We start from the raw sequence: 18,628 nt of genomic DNA on the forward strand, positions 1-18,628 counted from the left end.
AATTATTTTCATTATGTTATAATAAGAAAAGCTAAATTTATTTAATTTTAATGACAATATTTAAAGGATTAAAGTTCATGGTGAGGCGAACTATGACCGGAGTGTGAGTAATATCCAGTCTGCTCCCACCGCCCGCTACGGTGGACCCCTCCAGTCCAGCCGCAGTGGTTCCTCCCATTCTTAGAGCTCTGCCGGGCTTCCGTACAGCCGCTTCAACCGCTGTCAGGACCAGGCAGACACTCCCCGGCCACGCTATGTTATCGCGATCTCCGCGTGTTTACCGGACGCTGTGCCGCTCCCTGTCAGCGGCTCGTCAGGTAGGCTGGGAAGAAATAGCCAAACGAGTCTGTGTTTTAAAAGCGCTTCGAGGAGTTACAACATGGCTAGCTTGTTAGCTCGTAAACGCAGGGCCTCGTCACCAGGGACAGACCTGCAGGCACACTGACTGAGAGGCAGCACAAGTTTGTGAAGAGGTCCCGCACACCCACCCGTTCACTGTCCCGCTAACTGTTTTGTTTCTTGGTAGTTTTGAAAGCCCAGCAGTTGCTGTACACTGCTATATGTGACAGGCACAGTCTGAAATAGGATGATGTTTGTGTGTAGAAATAGCCCGTGTCCGACGTGTGTGTAACAGATAGCATGGCTTTTCCTTCACAAGTCCAGCAGTGCGTGCAGATGCATGTGCTGAAATATGAGCTGGATGGTACTAAGTGTCTCCTCAGAGTTGAACTGTACTTCTCATGAGTGTGTTGTCAGTGAGTTCAGTCTGCAGAGCTGTGCTGATAATGGTTATCTTGGCTATCAACACAGCTCCTGGTTGAGCTGTGTTGGTTATCAGTTACTTGGAGTGCAGATTAAAGGCTGGCATTTTCCCTGAAGCCTCAAAAAAAAAAAAAAGTGTGGACTCCTCTTTAAGTCATGTTGGTGGCTTTGCGATGACACAGTTGTGCTGCATGCTTATTTTTTTAATACTGCACACACATCAGCTGGATTTTTATAATAGGAATGCACAGATTTTTAGGCTCTCATTGACTTTTTTTAAATGATAGCGGGCTATGGGAAAATAAGTTTCCCTGCAGTTGGCACTAACAAATGTTTTATTTGTTGTGTTACAACATTTTTGTGTCTAAAGATGACATTAGGGCAGTTTAGTTCATGAGGTAATAAATACAGTAACAGAATAAACAAAACAAATAAACAAAAATTTGCCAAATGATTAATTTAAAAATACACGTGAGGCCAGAATTTCACAATCGGTACATCCCACGCTTACAAGTAGGGCTCTGATGAATTGTTGTTTTAATTAGTCAATCTAAGTTATAGTTAAAGGTACAGTGTGGGAAATTTCAACACTAGATGTCAGTAGATTGCAGTCAACTGAATTCTGTTTTTGTACTATGGTGTACAAATCGGTTTATTATGTATGTGGCTAGCCTCTAGCCATGTATATAAAACACTAGAAGGTGGAACAGTGACGTTTATCTCGTCCACTGTGGATAAAATGGCAAGGCATGTGTTTTTATTGCATTCATTCTACATTTATGACAAGGGATTCATTTCTTGGAAGACGTAATTACACACTAGTCACTGTATATTTATGAGTACAATATTTTATTTACCATTTAATAACCTAGAAAAACTGACTGTACCTTCAAATTTCATTAGTGAGGTGGTTCAAGAGTAAGGCTGCCACAAACAATTATTTTAATAGTCGACTAGTCACCGATTATTTTTGCGATTAGTCGACTTATCAGATCGTGCATCAATTGGATGTAAAACGTACAGCTTATTGCACAAGCAGCATCTGCTCTTATATAACTATCATTAGCTTACAGCTTTAAGTTTAAGGTATGTGCTCTCACCGGCTCTAGTGAGCCTTGCCCCCGGCTAGCTATCGAGCTAGTGGGTAACAGACGTCTCCGAAAACGTCGGAGCGCTTTTGAAAATATGTGGTGTCTTGATAAACTGAGCAGATATTTGAGGTTTACACAGCTACATTCTCGCCTGAAAATATGTTGAACGTTTATTTTGTGACCCAGAAAGAATAATAAGAGTAATATTAAAACTAACTAGCTGCCGCCATTGTTGAAAATTGAGCAGGGCCGCGCTATGAATTCTGGGACACTGCTTCTTCTTCTTCGGAGTTTAACGGCAGCTGGCATCCTTGAACATGCAATGCTGCCATTTTCTGTTTCAGTCCGTTGTTACACTCTTAAATACTACTACTTATTCCTGCGTCTTTTGGGATCTTACAAAGCTTCAAACGACACGTCGACTATTAAATTAGTCGTCGACAATTTTGATAGTCGACGTAATCGTGACTAGTCGACTAATCGTGGCAGCCCTATTCAAGAGCAGGAAAAGACACAAAACAAGCTGGTGTACTTCTAGTGCTGGTTGCATAAAATCTGTGCCATTTCAAATACAAATATTAATTTCAGAATCAGAATACTTTATTGATCGCTAGGGGAAATTATTTAGATTTGTTTTCATGCGTGCAACTCCGATGTCGCACAGATGTGTGGTGAATCCAGTTATGACAGTCTTCAAAGTTTCTCTTTCTCATATCTAGCTCAGATGGGAAACAGTCCACTCGAGCCATGTTCCCACGGCTTCATTTGGTTTAGGTGTGGTGCTGCCAGGATAGGGCGTGCAGGAAAACGGGACATCCACTTAATGTCCGATCAGACACGCGTGACATTTGTGTTCTCACGTGCACGTCCACCAGGTAACATCTGGAAAAGTTTGCATTCAGTTAAGCAGGGTGTGTAATCACGTAAAAGATCTGTATTTTTTAATTCCATATATTATTTTTACTGGAAAAACGCTTGGGGACACACTGAAAGCGGTAACGCAGGATGAGCCAGTGGTTTATCAAGCTGTTAACACTTGGCTGCGTGCTCCGAGTACTTTGAATAGTACTTTCTGACAACTCCACCCTGCTCCGGCAAGCCCAGAGTAAGCAAGTTTAGCTCTGGGGCACAAGTGACACCGCCAGACAAACATTACTGTAAAAGCAGTCATAACTAGACATACCTCTCCTCTAAAATACACAGACGACTTATATCAGGCTGCAGCGGAGTGGCCTTACAGAAGCCTGTGTTGTCAGCACTGGAAAAATCTTGTGGCTATAGCTGAAATTTAAAAGTATGAAGGATTTTCAGACTGTTTATCTTCCACTGGGGAAAAGTGAAAAGGGAGAGAAGAAAGAATGAAAGAGAATCAATCATTACAGCGCAGTAGATGTTTTTTATTGGCAATATTGTATCGATACAGAGAGACCAAATGTCGTTATTTCATTTAAATAAATGAAAACGTAAAAGGTGATTAACACATTGTAAAATAGCAACACCTGATCAAGTAATTCACTGAAAATGAAGCAAGATTTAAATTTTCTCTACACCCTTAATCGAATAAGTGGATGGATGGGACAGTGAGTGGGTGGATAACTGCGAAGTTATATCTTCTGGTCAAAAAAAAAAAAAAAAAGCACAGCCTCTGTAAAAAAAAAAAAAAAAATTTAAATCGAAATGAAGCAAAACAGTCTGCAGTTTATTAGAGGATGAAAATAATTCCTAGTTACAGCTGCTCTAATTAATCTAATTCTTTTTTTCATATCTTTACAGCTCAGTGATGTGCTGGTCCGACAGAAAACATCAGGTAAGCATGCTTGAGTGGACGGAGCGTTCAGGTGGATTTTAGAGCCTGGATTTCGGGCCACTCTTTTTATCCGGTCTCTCATGAATAACCATGCTCAATTAGCGGGTTGTCTGAAGCAGAATAAGTAATGCTGGCTGAATGGCGAAGATGCCTGAGGAGCCCACAAGTGGTTAACTGCAGCTTTCAGAAAGCTCCACTCATATCTTATGTTAGAGCATGAGGAAAAGCAGCGGCAGTTTGTGCTGATTTTCTTTCCGTGTCTTTTGTTTGTTCCCCTCAAGGCCACACCATCTGCAGCCAGATCGTTTACAGGAAACCTCAGCCGTAAGTTTGTTTCTCATGTACACAAAAATGTCGTCCGCTGTACAGAATGAATCGAAATATTTGATCTTTAAGTGTGACAGTGCTGCATGTGCTTTTTAACGCCGTCATTTAACACTTAATGTGAGCTAGACCTAATCAAAAATAGATCAGCCGGGTGATAAATAATACCACACACTGAATCCCTTAATACATGCTTTTATCTATGTATTTTTTTTGTTTTTTCCAATCAAAATAAATCCCTTCTTCTTGACATTTAGATGTGATTTTCCATCATCAGCCAATATCTACCAAATAAGATACTTTAAGACATCTGCTCACCACAGTATGTATCACATCTATGTCTTTAACCAATGTCAGCATCATGCTTTGTATCTGTTCTGCATTTAACTGACTGCAAAATGTTTTTGCATTTGCTTGTTTTTTTTTCCACAGGGGATGAAGTGGTCACAGTCAAAACTCCTGCATTTGCAGAATCAGTTACAGAGGGGGATGTGAGGTGGGAGAAAGGTTGGTGTGTATAAATATGCCACAAATGACTGACCGTGAGAATAAGCCGAATATTGGTGGTAAATGTTCAACACATGCGATGCATGCTTTCGGATTGATTGTTTTTATCGATTCATTTCCAGCTGTGGGCGACTCCGTGTCAGAGGATGAAGTGGTTTGCGAAATCGAGACTGACAAGGTGTGACAGAGGAAACGTGAGACGGTCTATTTTTGGAGGGTGGGGGTGTTGTTAAAATTACGACAGATTTCTTTGTCTTGTGCTTCCAGACCTCGGTGCAAGTCCCCGCTCCTGCAGCCGGTGTCATCGAGGAGTTACTGGTGCCTGACGGAGGGAAGGTAGAAGGAGGAACGCCTCTCTTTAAACTCCGGAAAGGAGGTTTGCCTGTTTATTTTCAGTAACTTGAGCCCAGTTTACAATACATGGGAAAAATCAAAGACAGAACATGTAATATTAGTTCTATTTGGTGTTTAAAACATGTGTGTTGCAAATTTTGCTGTGAATGTCCTACGGATGAGAAAAAAATCGGATTTTTAATGTTATGGAAATTGGAAGCAAAATATAATATGGCAATCATTGCACCTATACTGTATTTGTCCTTCTCTACTTCTTTCTTCTCAGCTGTTGCTGCCAAAGCTGCCCCCTCCCAAGCTACAGATGCACCACCTCCAGCAGCCGAAACCTCTCCTCCACCTGCAGCCCCAGCTGCCACTCCTCCAGCACCACCACCACCACAGCCCGCCCAACCCAAGCCTGGTGTGTAGTTTTATGTAGTTGCTGACTGTGTACTCATGTGTACCTCTGCATCTTTTTAGGTTACAATTAGTGCTGTCAAAATTAACACGTTAACACAAGTTAATCCGCCATCACGGTCAACACGATTAAAATTTTTAACGCATCTGGAGTGCAGAATGACTCAAAATCCCTCAAATGTTTCTGTCAACGCATTTTGGGCAGGTTGTCCAAGTAGAGTTACCTTCGCACATGCGCAAATGGGCAGTAGATCTGGTGGTGACGGGCAGCTGAACCAGTCAACTCAATATGGAAGATTATAAACGCACATTGGGCTTCTAACACGTCACCCAGCTTGCGACAAATCACTCACGCAGCATCGGGGGCTCAGTAAGTCTACCTCGGACATATTGACTGACACAATTGTCAAGTTGCGACAAACTGCAGACGTATTAACATAATTGAGAACACGTGCTTTACAGAGCTTTTGTTCCTCGTTTTAAGGACTTGAAGTGACTCCCCAAGAGTGACAGAGAGAGTTTTTTGTTAACATTAATGTTCAAGATGTTCAATAAACATGTTAAGTGTGTATATTTTCCCTTTTTTCTCGAGTCTGTTTGCTCATGCAAAATGAAATGCGATTAATATAGAATAAAAATGAATGATATTTAATCATGATTAATCAAAATGAATCCACAGTAACCCTGTGTAATGAATCTGATTAAACATCTTAATTGTTTGACAGCACTAATATATATTAGCATATAGGTTTGTTTTAAAAGGTGTATTTCACAGGAGAGAACCTGTGCTAAAAGACTGAAGAAAACTATTCCAATTCTCTTTGAATTTAAGCACACATTCTTTGTGTCTTTCTGCATTTACTTCATTATATTGCATGAATGTCAGTTACAAGCTTAAATATAAAGTTGAAAAAATGTAATTGCAACCAGGCTATTGATCAAGTAAATGCGATTAATTACAGAAAATTGTACGATTATCTAGTTAATTTTTTTAAATCTATTGACAGCACTAGTTACAATCAGTTCATGTTGGCTCTCACACCTTTGTTTTACAAGAGCTATGTATTAATCAATGAATGATTTTTGTTTAATTATTAATATGTCTTTATGTTTTTACTTAGTTTCTGCTGTCAAACCCACTGTTGCAGCTCCAGCCCCCACAGCAGCTCCAGGAGTGAGAGGAGAAAGCAGGGTAACACACTCGTTGACACAACATTTCATATATTCCTCTGTTACGTCAACGTCTGTAATAATTTGGCCTCAAAATACAGCAGCATAACGACGACCGTTGTTTCCCGTGTCCAGGTGAAGATGAACCGCATGAGGCTGAGGATCGCTCAGAGGCTGAAGGAGGCTCAGAACACCTGCGCCATGCTGACTACCTTCAATGAGGTAGACATGAGGTGAGCATCAGTCCAGATTTTTTGAGCTGTACCTAAGGCTCCCGATTTCCATCTTTTTCTCCAATGTTCAAAATTTCAGCAACATTCACGAGCTGAGAAAACTCCACAAGGACGCCTTCTTAAAGAAGCACGACACCAAACTGGGTTTTATGTCGGCGTTTGTTAAGGCTGCTGCACACGCTCTGATCGACCAACCAGCCGTCAACGCTGGTAAGAACACACAAACATCTCCACTCTCACACACTCAAGCGGCCAACTTTACTGATTAAAACTTCTTTTTGTTATTTTACAAAATGCTTTTGCAGTTATTGATGACATAACCAAAGAGATCGTCTACAGAGATTATGTAGATATTAGCGTTGCCGTGGCCACTCCAAAGGTATGAGATTTGAGTCTCTGTAAACTGCTGTTAGATCTCTTGACTCCTTCAATTTTTGCTCCAGGTAACATGGATCAGACATTAACCAGGTTTGACTTTTAGGGGCTTGTTGTACCTGTGATCCGGAATGTTGAGACCATGAACTTCGCTGACATTGAGAAAGCCATTAATGCTCTGGGAGAAAAGGTAAATGATGAGAGACAGCACAGACGTCCTAGAATCATTTCGTTTTGAACCATTTCATCTCACTGGGAAAAGCAGTCTTTCAGATATTTGTTGTTCCTGTGCACCCCTGAATAAATGAGTAATTCCTTTGCGTTTTGTTCCTCAGGCTCGTAAAAACGAGCTCGCTGTCGAGGATATGGACGGAGGCACTTTCACCATCAGCAACGGTGGCGTGTTTGGCTCCATGTTTGGCACGCCCATCATTAACCCACCGCAGTCTGCCATCCTGGGCATGCATGGCATCTTTGACAGACCTGTGGCCGTCAATGGCAAGGTGAGAATTGTGTTAACTGATGAAATACAGAGCTCTTCTTTCTTTAAATTATAATCCTAGAATCAGTATACAGTTTTTCATATATAATATTTTTAAGACTACTAACTACTGTCTGCTTTGGCAGGTTGAGATCCGGCCCATGATGTACGTGGCATTGACGTACGATCACCGACTCATTGACGGCAGAGAAGCCGTCACCTTTTTACGCAAGATCAAAGCGGTGGTGGAAGATCCAAGAGTCCTGCTCCTGGGAATGTGACGTTTCCGCCACTAAATTCTTATTTAAAGATACTCGGCTGCATAAAAATGAACTCCACATCACAGAAAACGCACAAAATAGCCTGTACCACTATTGTTTTTTACAAGTGTTGATACTACAGGGGCGTACCGGGGTTGTGTTCCAATGCTCATTGCACTTAAATGCATGACATTACCTGTAACGTATCTGTCAAGTTGCCTAAATTGATGAAACTAAAAGTTTGCTACTTTGATCAGTAATTCTTTTACGACGTTTGAATTAATCAAATGGAAATAACTTCAAAAACAAGACAAAACTCTGGCTTTAACTCCACATAAGCCTGTCTAAAGATGCGTTATGAAGCCTTCAGATGAATGAAGCGGTATGCAAACTCACTCTCATCACAGTTGTATAATCATAAAACAGAATGGCTTTTCCAGACAGCAGCTGCTTGCATAACATTTCCCCCCCGCTTGTTAATTAGTGCTCTTGCGCCACTTTTTCCACAGTAGGGCCGAACAGGGATAATTCAGATTAGTTCAAGATGTTGATGTTAACACAGGTTTCACAGATTGCTTTGGTTAGACACTGTAACCGGCAACAGCCTGGAGAAAATGAGTCAGTAACCAGGAAACCAGGTCTTTGTATGGAACTTGTGTGTACAGCAGTGCCATGCCTTTAAGTCCACATCAACTCTCTGTTTGACTTGGTTTAATCATATTCCTGCCTGTCCTGTGTTGTATATAGCGATCTAGTATAAACTTGCCTCGCTCACTGTTGTCAAGGTTACATGCGCTGATCCAACTGTTATCAGTTATTTAGTAAAACAAACGAACATTTCATTTTTGTTCAGCAGAAACTGTACATAACAAAAACCTCATGCTTTTTTACCTAGATGCACACAATTTGTTACTTTATGAAAAATATGTTCGAAGTAAAGTTCAAAGTGCACAATTTGCAGGTTTTTATGCTGGAACATTCATTTTCATTGTCCAGTCTCGTATATGAAATGCTTCTACTTATTTAAAGAAACAATTTCAAACATTAAATCTCTTGATTTATATGTACTGAAACTTGTCTCACACTTTTCTTCTTCATGTTCATACATAGGTGTTCTATTCTCCTCATGCTATTTTCAAGAAGTCTCTGAAGAAGTCTAGTGAATTATCCCAACTTTACTCCTGATCTTTCAAAAAAACCCTTGTCTTTTTGCAGATGAACTGGACATTACACATTCACATTCATCTCCTGGAAAGTCTTTGTCTCTTTTTAAAAGGTCTTGGAAAAGCAATGCCGGCAAAATAAAAGCAGAGCGCCGAGGTAATGGACGTCTTTGCGGCCGATCTTGGCTAAAACATTTTATCTCGTGCCAGATTCTGTTTCGCTCCCCGAATTCTCTGCCGCATGTGAGTTGTGTGCCAGCGGTGGATCTTCAAAGCCTCATTAGCCAGCCTGCCGCTCAGCTCTTGAGAAGCTCCAAATAATGGGATCATCTCTGACAAAGTCTTGAGGGTTGCTTGGCCCTTTCTCCCACTTCACAAAAACAGGCTCAAGTGTTTGCAGCTGTGTATGATACCTCTTCAGTATTTCTGTTTACTTTAATAATCACAGGGCACAATGGGTCCTAATGTACGTCTTTGTTTCTCTGCCAGCACCTACACAAATGTCTGAACAACACTGTTTGGAGGAAAAACACAGAATTCATTACGCGGGCACAAAAAACCAAAACATTACATTACCATGAGAATACTGGAGGTTCTAATGGGCCTGAATACAGCAAACAATGATACAAGAGCTCCTTTAATTTAATTATTTACTTTTATTACCGCTCAAGATTCCATTAGCGCTTTTGAGATCATGATAATTGGCAGCGTATGCCAGTGGGTGCATAGATATCTGAAGGGCCTGTTGGCAGGTTTTATGTTTCGTCTTCAAAATTTGGCCAAATCTGTGAATTTCCAATGGGACTGCTCAATAAGACGTGGGTTTCAAGTCTTTGTGTCCATTCAGATGAAAGATGGCCCATTAGAAATTGGCAGCTAGCTGTTTGTTTTGATTAAGCCACATCAGAGAGATAATTTACCTAAATTATTCTGTTATTTTTTTTCTCGCTTTCAAAACAAGCTCATTGTGGCAATACTGTTATATAAAGAATTATATTTTAGTCCAGCTGAAAAAGTACATTAAGAGAAATGTGTCCATTACTGGACAGCTGATTTAAAAAGCTGAGTACACTCTATGTACAGGTTTTTTGGGAGCAGTACTGCATAAAAAATTGAAGCACTTAAGATGTTTAGTTCAGTTTAGTTTTTTTTTTTTCAGTTCATCCTCCAGTCTTATCGGCGAAACCTCTGATTGGTCCCAAATTCATTTAGCATCAATGAGCATGACAGAAAAGCCAAACTGAGCCAGAATCAGTTAGAACAAGAAGACAGTGTCCTGTAAAAAGGAGTGAAAGCCTGAAGCCCACAAAAGACCTGTGGCAAGTTCTTCATGTTGCTTGGAACAATCCAGCTGCCAAACACCAGATGCAGGTAAACTGTTTGTTAATACAGTTTATGATTTTTGTGACTTTTTTCTAGGTTTTTTTTAAGCAACCTCACACTAATGCATGAAAAATCTACTCTTTCCTTTCTGCTGCTCCCTCCAGGGACCTCCACAGCTGATCCCATACTCTCAGGTCCACATTCCTGCCTTTGCTACTGTCTCCTACCTTCTAATACACTTCATGCCTTTGTTGCACTTGTTCCTAAATGCTTTCACTTTGCAATAATACCGCTTATAGTTGATGGTGAAATATCTAGGAAGGAAGAAATTTCACAAACTGACAAGGGCATCCCGTTACAACACCACACTTGGATTCAGTGAGCTCTTTAGAACGACCCGTTCTTTCACACAGGTTTGCAAACGTAGACTGCAAGGCTGGGTGCTTGATTTCATGTGGAAAAGGACTGAAACCCCCCTTAAATTCAAAGACGAAGAGGTGTGGCCCAGTACTTTAGTCCTTATAGTTTGCATACTGAAGCATACAGATGGGCTCAAAATTGGATTCAGTCTGGATCTGGATTCTACAAAACCTGTTTCAGCAGCATTGACAATAAAGCCCAGGTGTTGACATAGAGGTCAACATTCATGTTTAGGAAGATCCAGAAAGAGTGAAAGAAGCACCAACCAAAACAGACGGTGGTTTGCTGACACCTGTAGCTCATCTCGTAGACAAATCTATGGAACTGTTACTCCAAGTTTCTTTGTAACACATGCCTGTTAAAAAACTAATAACTGGGGCTCCTTTCACTTAAAGGTTTCAAAACAAAGCTAAATCTCTGATAAAATATTCAAAAGAATAATGATAATTAAACTGTCAATTTAAAGGGTGACGCATCTTCTGATCACCCATAGTTGTATCACAAAAAGCCGTTTAATTGTGACACAAAAAGCCGACGCAGATGAGACCATGCGTTGTGTCATTGTCTCCTCTGTAGCTGCATCTGGAGCCACCTGGCAGAAACCGATAGCGCTGCTCGATATCGCACCTTGAGACAATTCAATTCTGCACACTCTTAATAATAATAGTAATCCCATTCGGCAGGGCCTGCATAAGTAATGCTCTGCATGCATATTCATAAGTGTACCGTTTCCTTTGCGGGCCATTTCATTCAAAGCTAACGAATGTGGTGAAACAACTGGCTCGCATCTGGCCCTATTCTTTGTGTCGCCTCTGTCCTTTGATATGGACCCCAGCTCTTTTCTTCTTCCTCCTCTTGTTCTGTTGTCATACCAGAAGATTATTTTGGATGGAGAGAATGAGGCAGAGGACCCCGCCGGCCGAGCCACAGCTCACAGCACTGAGGTTAGTGCAGCTGGTTGATGTCACAGGTTCAAGTGTACACACTGAAGTGGACCGATTTGGATTTAGCTAAAACTGTGAAAAAATTGCGAAACTGTGCTTTTAGTTGAAAGTTATACTAGAAATCAATGAAGGAACTACTGCATATTAAGGAGAAAATCAAGTATAAACTCCAACAACATTTATTTAAAGATGTCAACAGCCCTCCCAAATCTTCCTGTTAGTGATACTGTGTCTCCACGTCTATGACAGCTCAGTCAGCTGACTGCAAAAATAGAGACACAGTTTAAAGAGAACCTGACATTATATTCATGGCTGACAGACGACGTTCTGAAGATATTTCTCAGTTAGTAAGTGTTGAACTTGAAACACCCCTGATTACATTTAAAGGCTTACTTCACACCCCAGACTGTTTTTAAAATGGATGTATGGATGAAACAGGATGCAAAGCAGCTTAGTTTGAGATTTCACAATGGGACATCACTAACCAATGACAGCACAGTGCCTACGTCCATCATTTATATACAGTCTATCATCCACACATAAAAAACAACCTCACTGAACTCTGTGTTCAAATGAAGACAATAAAAATATTATTGAAAATACTGCGGGGTAAAAAAGCCCAAGTTAAGATGATTCTGTCAAACTTGGATTTCTAAATGAAAAGAACAAGAAAATAAACTTTTTTTATTTAACCTCAGTGCTGTCCAGGTTTTCAAAAACCCAGGCAAACTAGAATAAATGAACTGCATTTGTTAAAGACATCATCAGGGGTCATCATGTGCTGCTGTTTGTGTGTTTGCAGACTAACCTGTACACTATGGTTGCCGTGCAGTTCTTGTCAAACTTCCTGACCAACCAGCCAAGCTGCTGTTGATCCAGAGGTATGTTAGCTTCCTGCATGTGTGACAAGTTCAATTTCCCAATCGCTCATTCACGCAAGAGTGGGAGCTACAACTTACTAAGTTAACATTCTGTCATAGATTTGCTATCGTTGCTCATGAGGTGCATTATTACATTATCACTGCAGCATGACAAACCGTTAGCCTGACCTTTACAGCCTTCCTGAAGGCAGAGGTGGAGACTTTCATGGTTCCCTCTTTGTCCAGAGCCTGGAAGAAATCCATGATGCTCTTATTTTGCTCTTCAAAGAACTTCTACGGAAAAAAACATATAGAGAGAGATCTTGTTTTACAGTTGAAAGCATGTTAAAGAGGCTGCTAAGACTTCTGAAGTATGAACTGAAAAAGCAGAAATGATTTTATTGATTTTCCCATCTTTTCCCATCACCAGTTTTCTCAGCCTTCTTGACAATGTACCTTAAAGATCCCAAGTGCCAATAAGTTCTTGGTGACGGAGGGCAGAATATAATACTGGAACCGCAGAGCAGGGCGGGTCACGCGGGTTTCTTCCAGCAGCTCCACAAAGGTCTCACAGACAAGCACACTCTGCACTCACACAGTCACAGACATATTATGATCATATAATATTGTGATTGTGTATCTAATTACTTTTGGGGGCTTGTGTACAAAAATGTACTCCACTGCGGTGGTGTACAGAGGCAAAATTACAACAAATGCGTCATTAACCAAAAACAGACTGTAAATTAAAACAGATACTACTTTTATTTACACCTCAGCTTATATTCTTTCGCGGCACTTACAGAAATATCGATCTCCTCCAGTGCTGATTTCATGTTGTTTTTAACCGTTCTGAGCAGCGTGGCGGCTCCGATTTTTGTTATGGGGTTGCGAGAGAGCTGAAACGCACACGCAAAGACCAAACATGATCTCAAATTCATAGGGTGCAATGACGTTAAAATCGTTACAATGAAGTATTGCTGCAGGAGTCTTTTACTCACTTTGAGAACCTCGAGGGTTTCGTTGGTGGCCAGGCCCTGGCAGAGCAGCCTTACAGCTTCATCGTCCACACAGTTAATGCTGAGGTCCAGCAGCACAAGTGTGTCATTTTGTTGCAGCACTTCAGCCATCAGCTGTACCTCTGGACGGCCAAATCCACTGTTCGACAGCTGGAGTTGCTTCAGTGTTGCGTTTACCTGAGGAAAGAAAAGGGGGGAGAGAAGGTCAGCAACGAGAGTTAACAAAACTGAACTCTTTGCTCGAGTGTGTCATTTTAGTCACCTTTAGACCAGCAATCAGAGCCGCATTGCCACGTATAAGAAAGTGATTCCAGCTCAGATTTAGGACTTCAATACCGATGTTCTCTGCTACAAGGAAGTGAAATACACATTTTTACAAAGTCACAATACATTTGAGACTAATCTACAAGCTACATGTAAAATTTTCTCAAGTTCAAGAAATACTTTAGGAATACTTAATACTTTACTATTAAGTAATATATCAGTGGGTCACATTTCTCTTTTATAGGCCTGCTTGTTTGTTTTCATAATTACTTTAGTTTAGAAAGTCTGTACAGCAGCCAATCCAGGACTTCAAACTGCTGAAAATCAAATGCTGCCCAACCAAAGTACATCTGATCATCACACGGAATAAGATGAAGTATATAGTATTTAGTTCTTTATGTTTTGTTGATGCATTTTGATTGCCTGCTAATTTGCTCTGCTGGCTTTACTTCTACTACCAGACAGCCATTGCTTCAGTTTTATTTCTTCCCTACTGCTGACGAGATATAAATTCAAGTTCGAGTTCAAGACCAAAAACAGTCAGAAAATTAAAAAATGTGTTATTTTAAAATCCCCTTTTTTTTGTTTCAGTTCTATTTCTTATTTAAATAGTAGCTATATGTATGGAAATGTATGTAATGTATGTAAATATATAATGTGACTTTTTACCGGTAGTTAAAATCACAAAATGAACCACCTGCAATACTTCCACAGCCCACCAGGAGGCTACAACACCCATTTTGAGAATCAATGCCGTGCAGCAGAATTTGTCTTTTTCTCTAAAATACTTAAACTACTACAATGATATAGTATAATATCATAAGGGCACACTGACTATATTTCATAATGGAAGGAAACTCAACAACAAGAACAATAATGCTCAAACAGCCTTCACAGTATATCTACTAATAAGAAGCTATAATCCTCAGCTTTTTAGCAACTTTCTTTCCCTGACTCTCATTGCATGATCTATAATATTCTTTGTTATCACTACAGAGGTGTCCTCCCACATGAAGGTTTATTTATACGGTGCAAAATTGCCTCAAGGTACTTCCTATCTTCACGGAAACAGGGAGGGGGTAGCCATCAGTGGCAACTGATTGTGGGTGATGGGAGAGAGAGCACAACTCGCAGAGAGAGAAGGCCGAATCTAATGACATGCTGAGTGCTGACAAGGTGAGCGGAGAGGAAATGCTCAGTGGATCACAGGAAGTCACACAGCAGTTTGTGCCTATAACAAGTAACTAAGGGATCCTTCTGAGTCACCTGATTCAGCCCTAACTATAAACTTCATCAAAAAGTCAAATCTTAAAAGTAGAGAAACACCAGAGAGTGAAGAGTGAAGTTCTCTATTAGGACAATATGGTACTACACCAGCGGTCCCCAACCTTTTTTGCGCCACGGACCGGTTTATGCCCAACAATATTTTCATGGACCGGCCTTTAAGGTGTCGCGGATAAATACAACAAAATAAAACTAGTACTGGTACCGAAAAAAAGAACATTTATTCATAACACACCTGAAAAGCCCAAGGAAACCCAAGTAAACGATAAAAACGACAACAAAATAACGCTGAAAACTGATAAAAACCCTGAAAACTATACATTTCACACCTGAGCCTCAACTCTCGCGGCCCGGTACCAAACGACTCACGGACCGGTACCGGTCCGAGGCCCGGGGGTTGGGGACCGCTGTACTACACGGTCCATATTGTCCTAATACGGCCTGATTATTCAAAATGCTGTTTGTAAGGAAAACAATTTTAAATTCTAGACTTAACAGGGAGCCAATGCAGAGAGAGAGAAATTTACAGCTGGATGTTCCAAAGTGAGGATAGCTTGTTTCTACCCTAACGCTTAAAGCCCAGATGCTATTCCAAAATTGTCAAAAGCTGCTTCATCATTAGAATTTCTAATTTACAAAAAATAAAAGTAAAGCTTTGCATTAATTTGAAGGATCTAATGTGAACAGAAATAGAGATGATCTGTACCTAACATGACACCCAAGTCTTCTCCTCCTGCATCGCAGATGCAGTTGTAACTGAGGTCAAGCTCTTTGACCACAAAATCATTCTGTTAGATAGGAAACAAAATTCTGAATTGCAGCTTAAAGCATATATAGACGTGACACATATAGACATGTGTAATTCATTATGCGGCATTCGGCAGTCTGCACTCACCTTTAATGCTTCTGCCAAGCATTTAGCTGCAGCGTCACTAAAGTCATTTTCTAAGAGAACAAAGGGAAATGAGAGAATTACCTTCTTCATTTCGCTGCTGTATTACAGTGATAGACAGAAGTTCATGTCAGCATAGCTTAAGACTTGGCTGAGCACCTGAGAGGTTGATGGATTTGAGCTTACGATTGTCTGACAGCATTTTGGAGATAACCTCTGCTCCTTTAAGGCCCAGCTTGTTGTCAGAAAGATTCTGAAGAAAAGACAAGATTGAGATTTTTGTTTTTTAAATAACATTAAGGCCATTTCTCTTGCACATACAGCAAGAGGATTACATCTACACAAAACTGTAGTTTTGAATGTGATATTTTTAAAGTCGTTACTAGACTCTGAATGCTGATGTTTTCAAAAAGCATCGCCATCAGATACTGTGTCCCTTCAGCCTGAAGTGAGTTCCCTTTCAACTCGAGGTGGGTGACTACACCGTGACTCTAAAACATTAAAAAATAAATTAATAAAAAATGATACAATATTGTTTAAAAAGTACAAACTCATTTGAAATATGTTACAGACTCATTACATGACCAGAACTTGATCCAGCATGACCTACACCATCTTAATTTGGGGATTGCATGAATAGCCAGAAAAAAGGATTACTTTCAGAAGGATAGCCAGAGCTTTGGCCCCCAGAGGTCCCAGCCCATAGTAATTCAGGTCTAGAATAGCATCATCCAAGTGGCAGAGGATGTAGGAAACAGGAACGGCTCCTGTCTGCTTGCAGGCCTTTAGATACACGTCTGATGGGGACAAATTCAATCTCCTGCTGGAGGTGAAAACTGAAATGAAAATAAGAAGACGTGACGGGTAAATAAAAAACACATCTACTATTACGGAATTGTTTTGCTCCATGAACATACTATCGTCTTCCAGGTCAGTACTGCATTCATCATCACTGTGCCCTGCTTGGCCCTTAGTGAACTTGATTTCCTCCTGGGATCCTCTGGACAGGACTGACTGAACAGAGAGCTGCTGCTTTTCCTCTTGTGAATTGGACTGAAAATCCACACTGTCTTCATGGATGTTATTCATCACGGCACAAGATCCTGACAACCTCAAGTGTATGTTTGGAAGACAACATAAGAGGAGCAGACAGGTAGGATTCACTGCTGCAGGCTATTAGACTGTTTAAGCAACATTGTGTAATTTTTGTAAACTCCTGTGCACTGCCACTTTCTAGGCTTTAGCATCTATATGAGTGCAAAGAGCTGCACATGAAAGTCTTTACACTGAATTTATTAGGGATGTGCATGATTTACAATATTCAGATGAGTTCTATTTAACTGCCCTACAATAAAAGAAGAAAATGTGATCAACTATGCAAAGTACCCAGACTCGACCGACAAAGTGAGATGAAAGTCTAAACATGTACAGATATTGACAACTGTCAGAAAGGTTATGTGTGGCACCCCTTCAAAAATATATAAAAATGGGGCACAATTAAAGCTACCGAGTCTACCACCACTATCCACAGTAGCAGAGAGCACACTGGGCTGTGGGCAATCTTTAGACAACAATCATCAGTGAAAACTGAACTTAATCTTGAAATATCTTTGCATGAAAAACCCACTCCTGGTATTTCCATCAGCTTAAATATTCAGACTTCCTGTCTTCCCCAACATTTAAAAATCCTGGAAACGCCCCTGGCTATGCACTACTTCCATGAGCAATGTGAACCTGATAGAGAAACCTGCAGAAACAAACACACGGATAGTTTTACATGAAGTTTAAAGATCTACTGAACTTAACATGACTTACTTTACAGCGCATTTATTTAACAGTGAGGTAGAAGAAGAGCTGCCAGCTAACTAGCTACCTAGCTACTACTGCATTTTATCAAGCAGTTAACAGTTAGATCAGCAGAAGAGGGGAAACACTGTTTTATTCGGAATTAAAACAAATACTTACTTTTTTATATAAAATCCTATTTGTCAGACCTTTATTATTGTTCATAGCAGAGGAATAATCCGCCTACCTGGGAAAAAATTTGTCGTTTTCTAGTGTTAAGAAGATGATCCAACGGCTGATCAGGAGAAGGAAAGTTATGAAAGATCCGAGGGCGGCCGGAAAATTATCGATAAAAACAAATGAAGCACACTGGAAACGGCCATTTCCATCTTTAAAAAAAGAAAGAAAGAAAGAAAAGTACCCTATATCAATTAATAATGGTTTAAAGTATGGTAATAGTGAAGACTTTGATTCGTTTATATAGATAAGCACTAGATGGCGCTGTTCACCGTAATCCCTATCGAGATGAGACCGGATGTGGTTGTAACGTGGGAGAGACCAATGACTGTATAAAGCACTCCTTTATACAGTCAGACTACCAATTCTACCAAATGGGGTAAAATATAACCACAAATATGAGTTGTTCTTTTATTGCAATAATCTCCCGCACCCTTTTTTAAAACATGCGGCACATTGCGACGTCGACGTGTTTTTGCTTCTTATTACTAATTGTTAACACTTAAGTGCAAAGGCTGTAGGAAAGGATCACCACGTATTTGACTCTAATGTTCTCACAGAGCTTTGATTTGATTTTGTTTATAGTAGACACGCATGTGGGTATCCTGTGTATCCTTTTTATCCTGTGTAAAATGTTATCGTCATGAGGTTAGAGTGACTGATATTTGACTGTGGACGCT

The 18,628-nt window shown here is 40.4% G+C and overlaps 2 protein-coding genes across 5 annotated transcripts; one reads left to right on the plus strand and one right to left on the minus strand.

Moving 5' to 3' along the window:
* The first annotated feature begins 185 nt into the window (after positions 1–185).
* LOC147312509 (dihydrolipoyllysine-residue succinyltransferase component of 2-oxoglutarate dehydrogenase complex, mitochondrial-like) lies at positions 186–8,833 on the plus strand. The gene is made up of 15 exons (XM_086263961.1): positions 186–317; positions 3,627–3,660; positions 3,942–3,984; positions 4,242–4,306; positions 4,417–4,491; positions 4,614–4,669; positions 4,759–4,867; positions 5,111–5,245; positions 6,363–6,433; positions 6,547–6,644; positions 6,724–6,854; positions 6,950–7,023; positions 7,126–7,209; positions 7,355–7,522; positions 7,647–8,833. Exons 1-15 carry the CDS (start codon positions 255–257, stop codon positions 7,779–7,781), a joined length of 1,341 nt encoding a protein of 446 aa, XP_086120087.1. The 5' UTR covers positions 186–254; the 3' UTR covers positions 7,782–8,833.
* On the minus strand, positions 7,360–18,259 carry LOC147312510 (uncharacterized). Of its 4 annotated transcripts, none has more exons than XM_086263960.1 (14): positions 17,959–18,259; positions 16,844–17,037; positions 16,584–16,762; positions 16,310–16,417; positions 16,086–16,179; positions 15,930–15,979; positions 15,741–15,822; positions 13,749–13,834; positions 13,469–13,663; positions 13,271–13,366; positions 12,927–13,055; positions 12,660–12,764; positions 12,419–12,477; positions 7,360–9,437 (listed from the first exon to the last, which is right to left on the minus strand). In XM_086263960.1, exons 2-14 carry the CDS (start codon positions 17,013–17,015, stop codon positions 9,416–9,418), a joined length of 1,377 nt encoding a protein of 458 aa, XP_086120086.1. In that variant the 5' UTR covers positions 17,016–17,037; positions 17,959–18,259; the 3' UTR covers positions 7,360–9,415. The 4 variants fall into 4 exon arrangements, with proteins under 4 accessions (XP_086120086.1, XP_086120083.1, XP_086120084.1 ...); XM_086263957.1 differs by having other exon boundaries at positions 8,519–9,437; positions 12,419–12,504; XM_086263958.1 differs by lacking the exon at positions 7,360–9,437 and adding an exon at positions 11,774–11,872.
* Positions 18,260–18,628: the final 369 nt, after the last annotated feature.

Source organism: Aulonocara sp. 'chitande type north' Nkhata Bay, linkage group LG15 (assembly GCF_057382095.1).
Source record: "Aulonocara sp. 'chitande type north' Nkhata Bay isolate Kocher_YH1m ecotype deep benthic linkage group LG15, A_spYH_male_GT1.1, whole genome shotgun sequence".
Taxonomy (NCBI): Eukaryota; Metazoa; Chordata; class Actinopteri; order Cichliformes; family Cichlidae; genus Aulonocara; species Aulonocara sp. 'chitande type north' Nkhata Bay.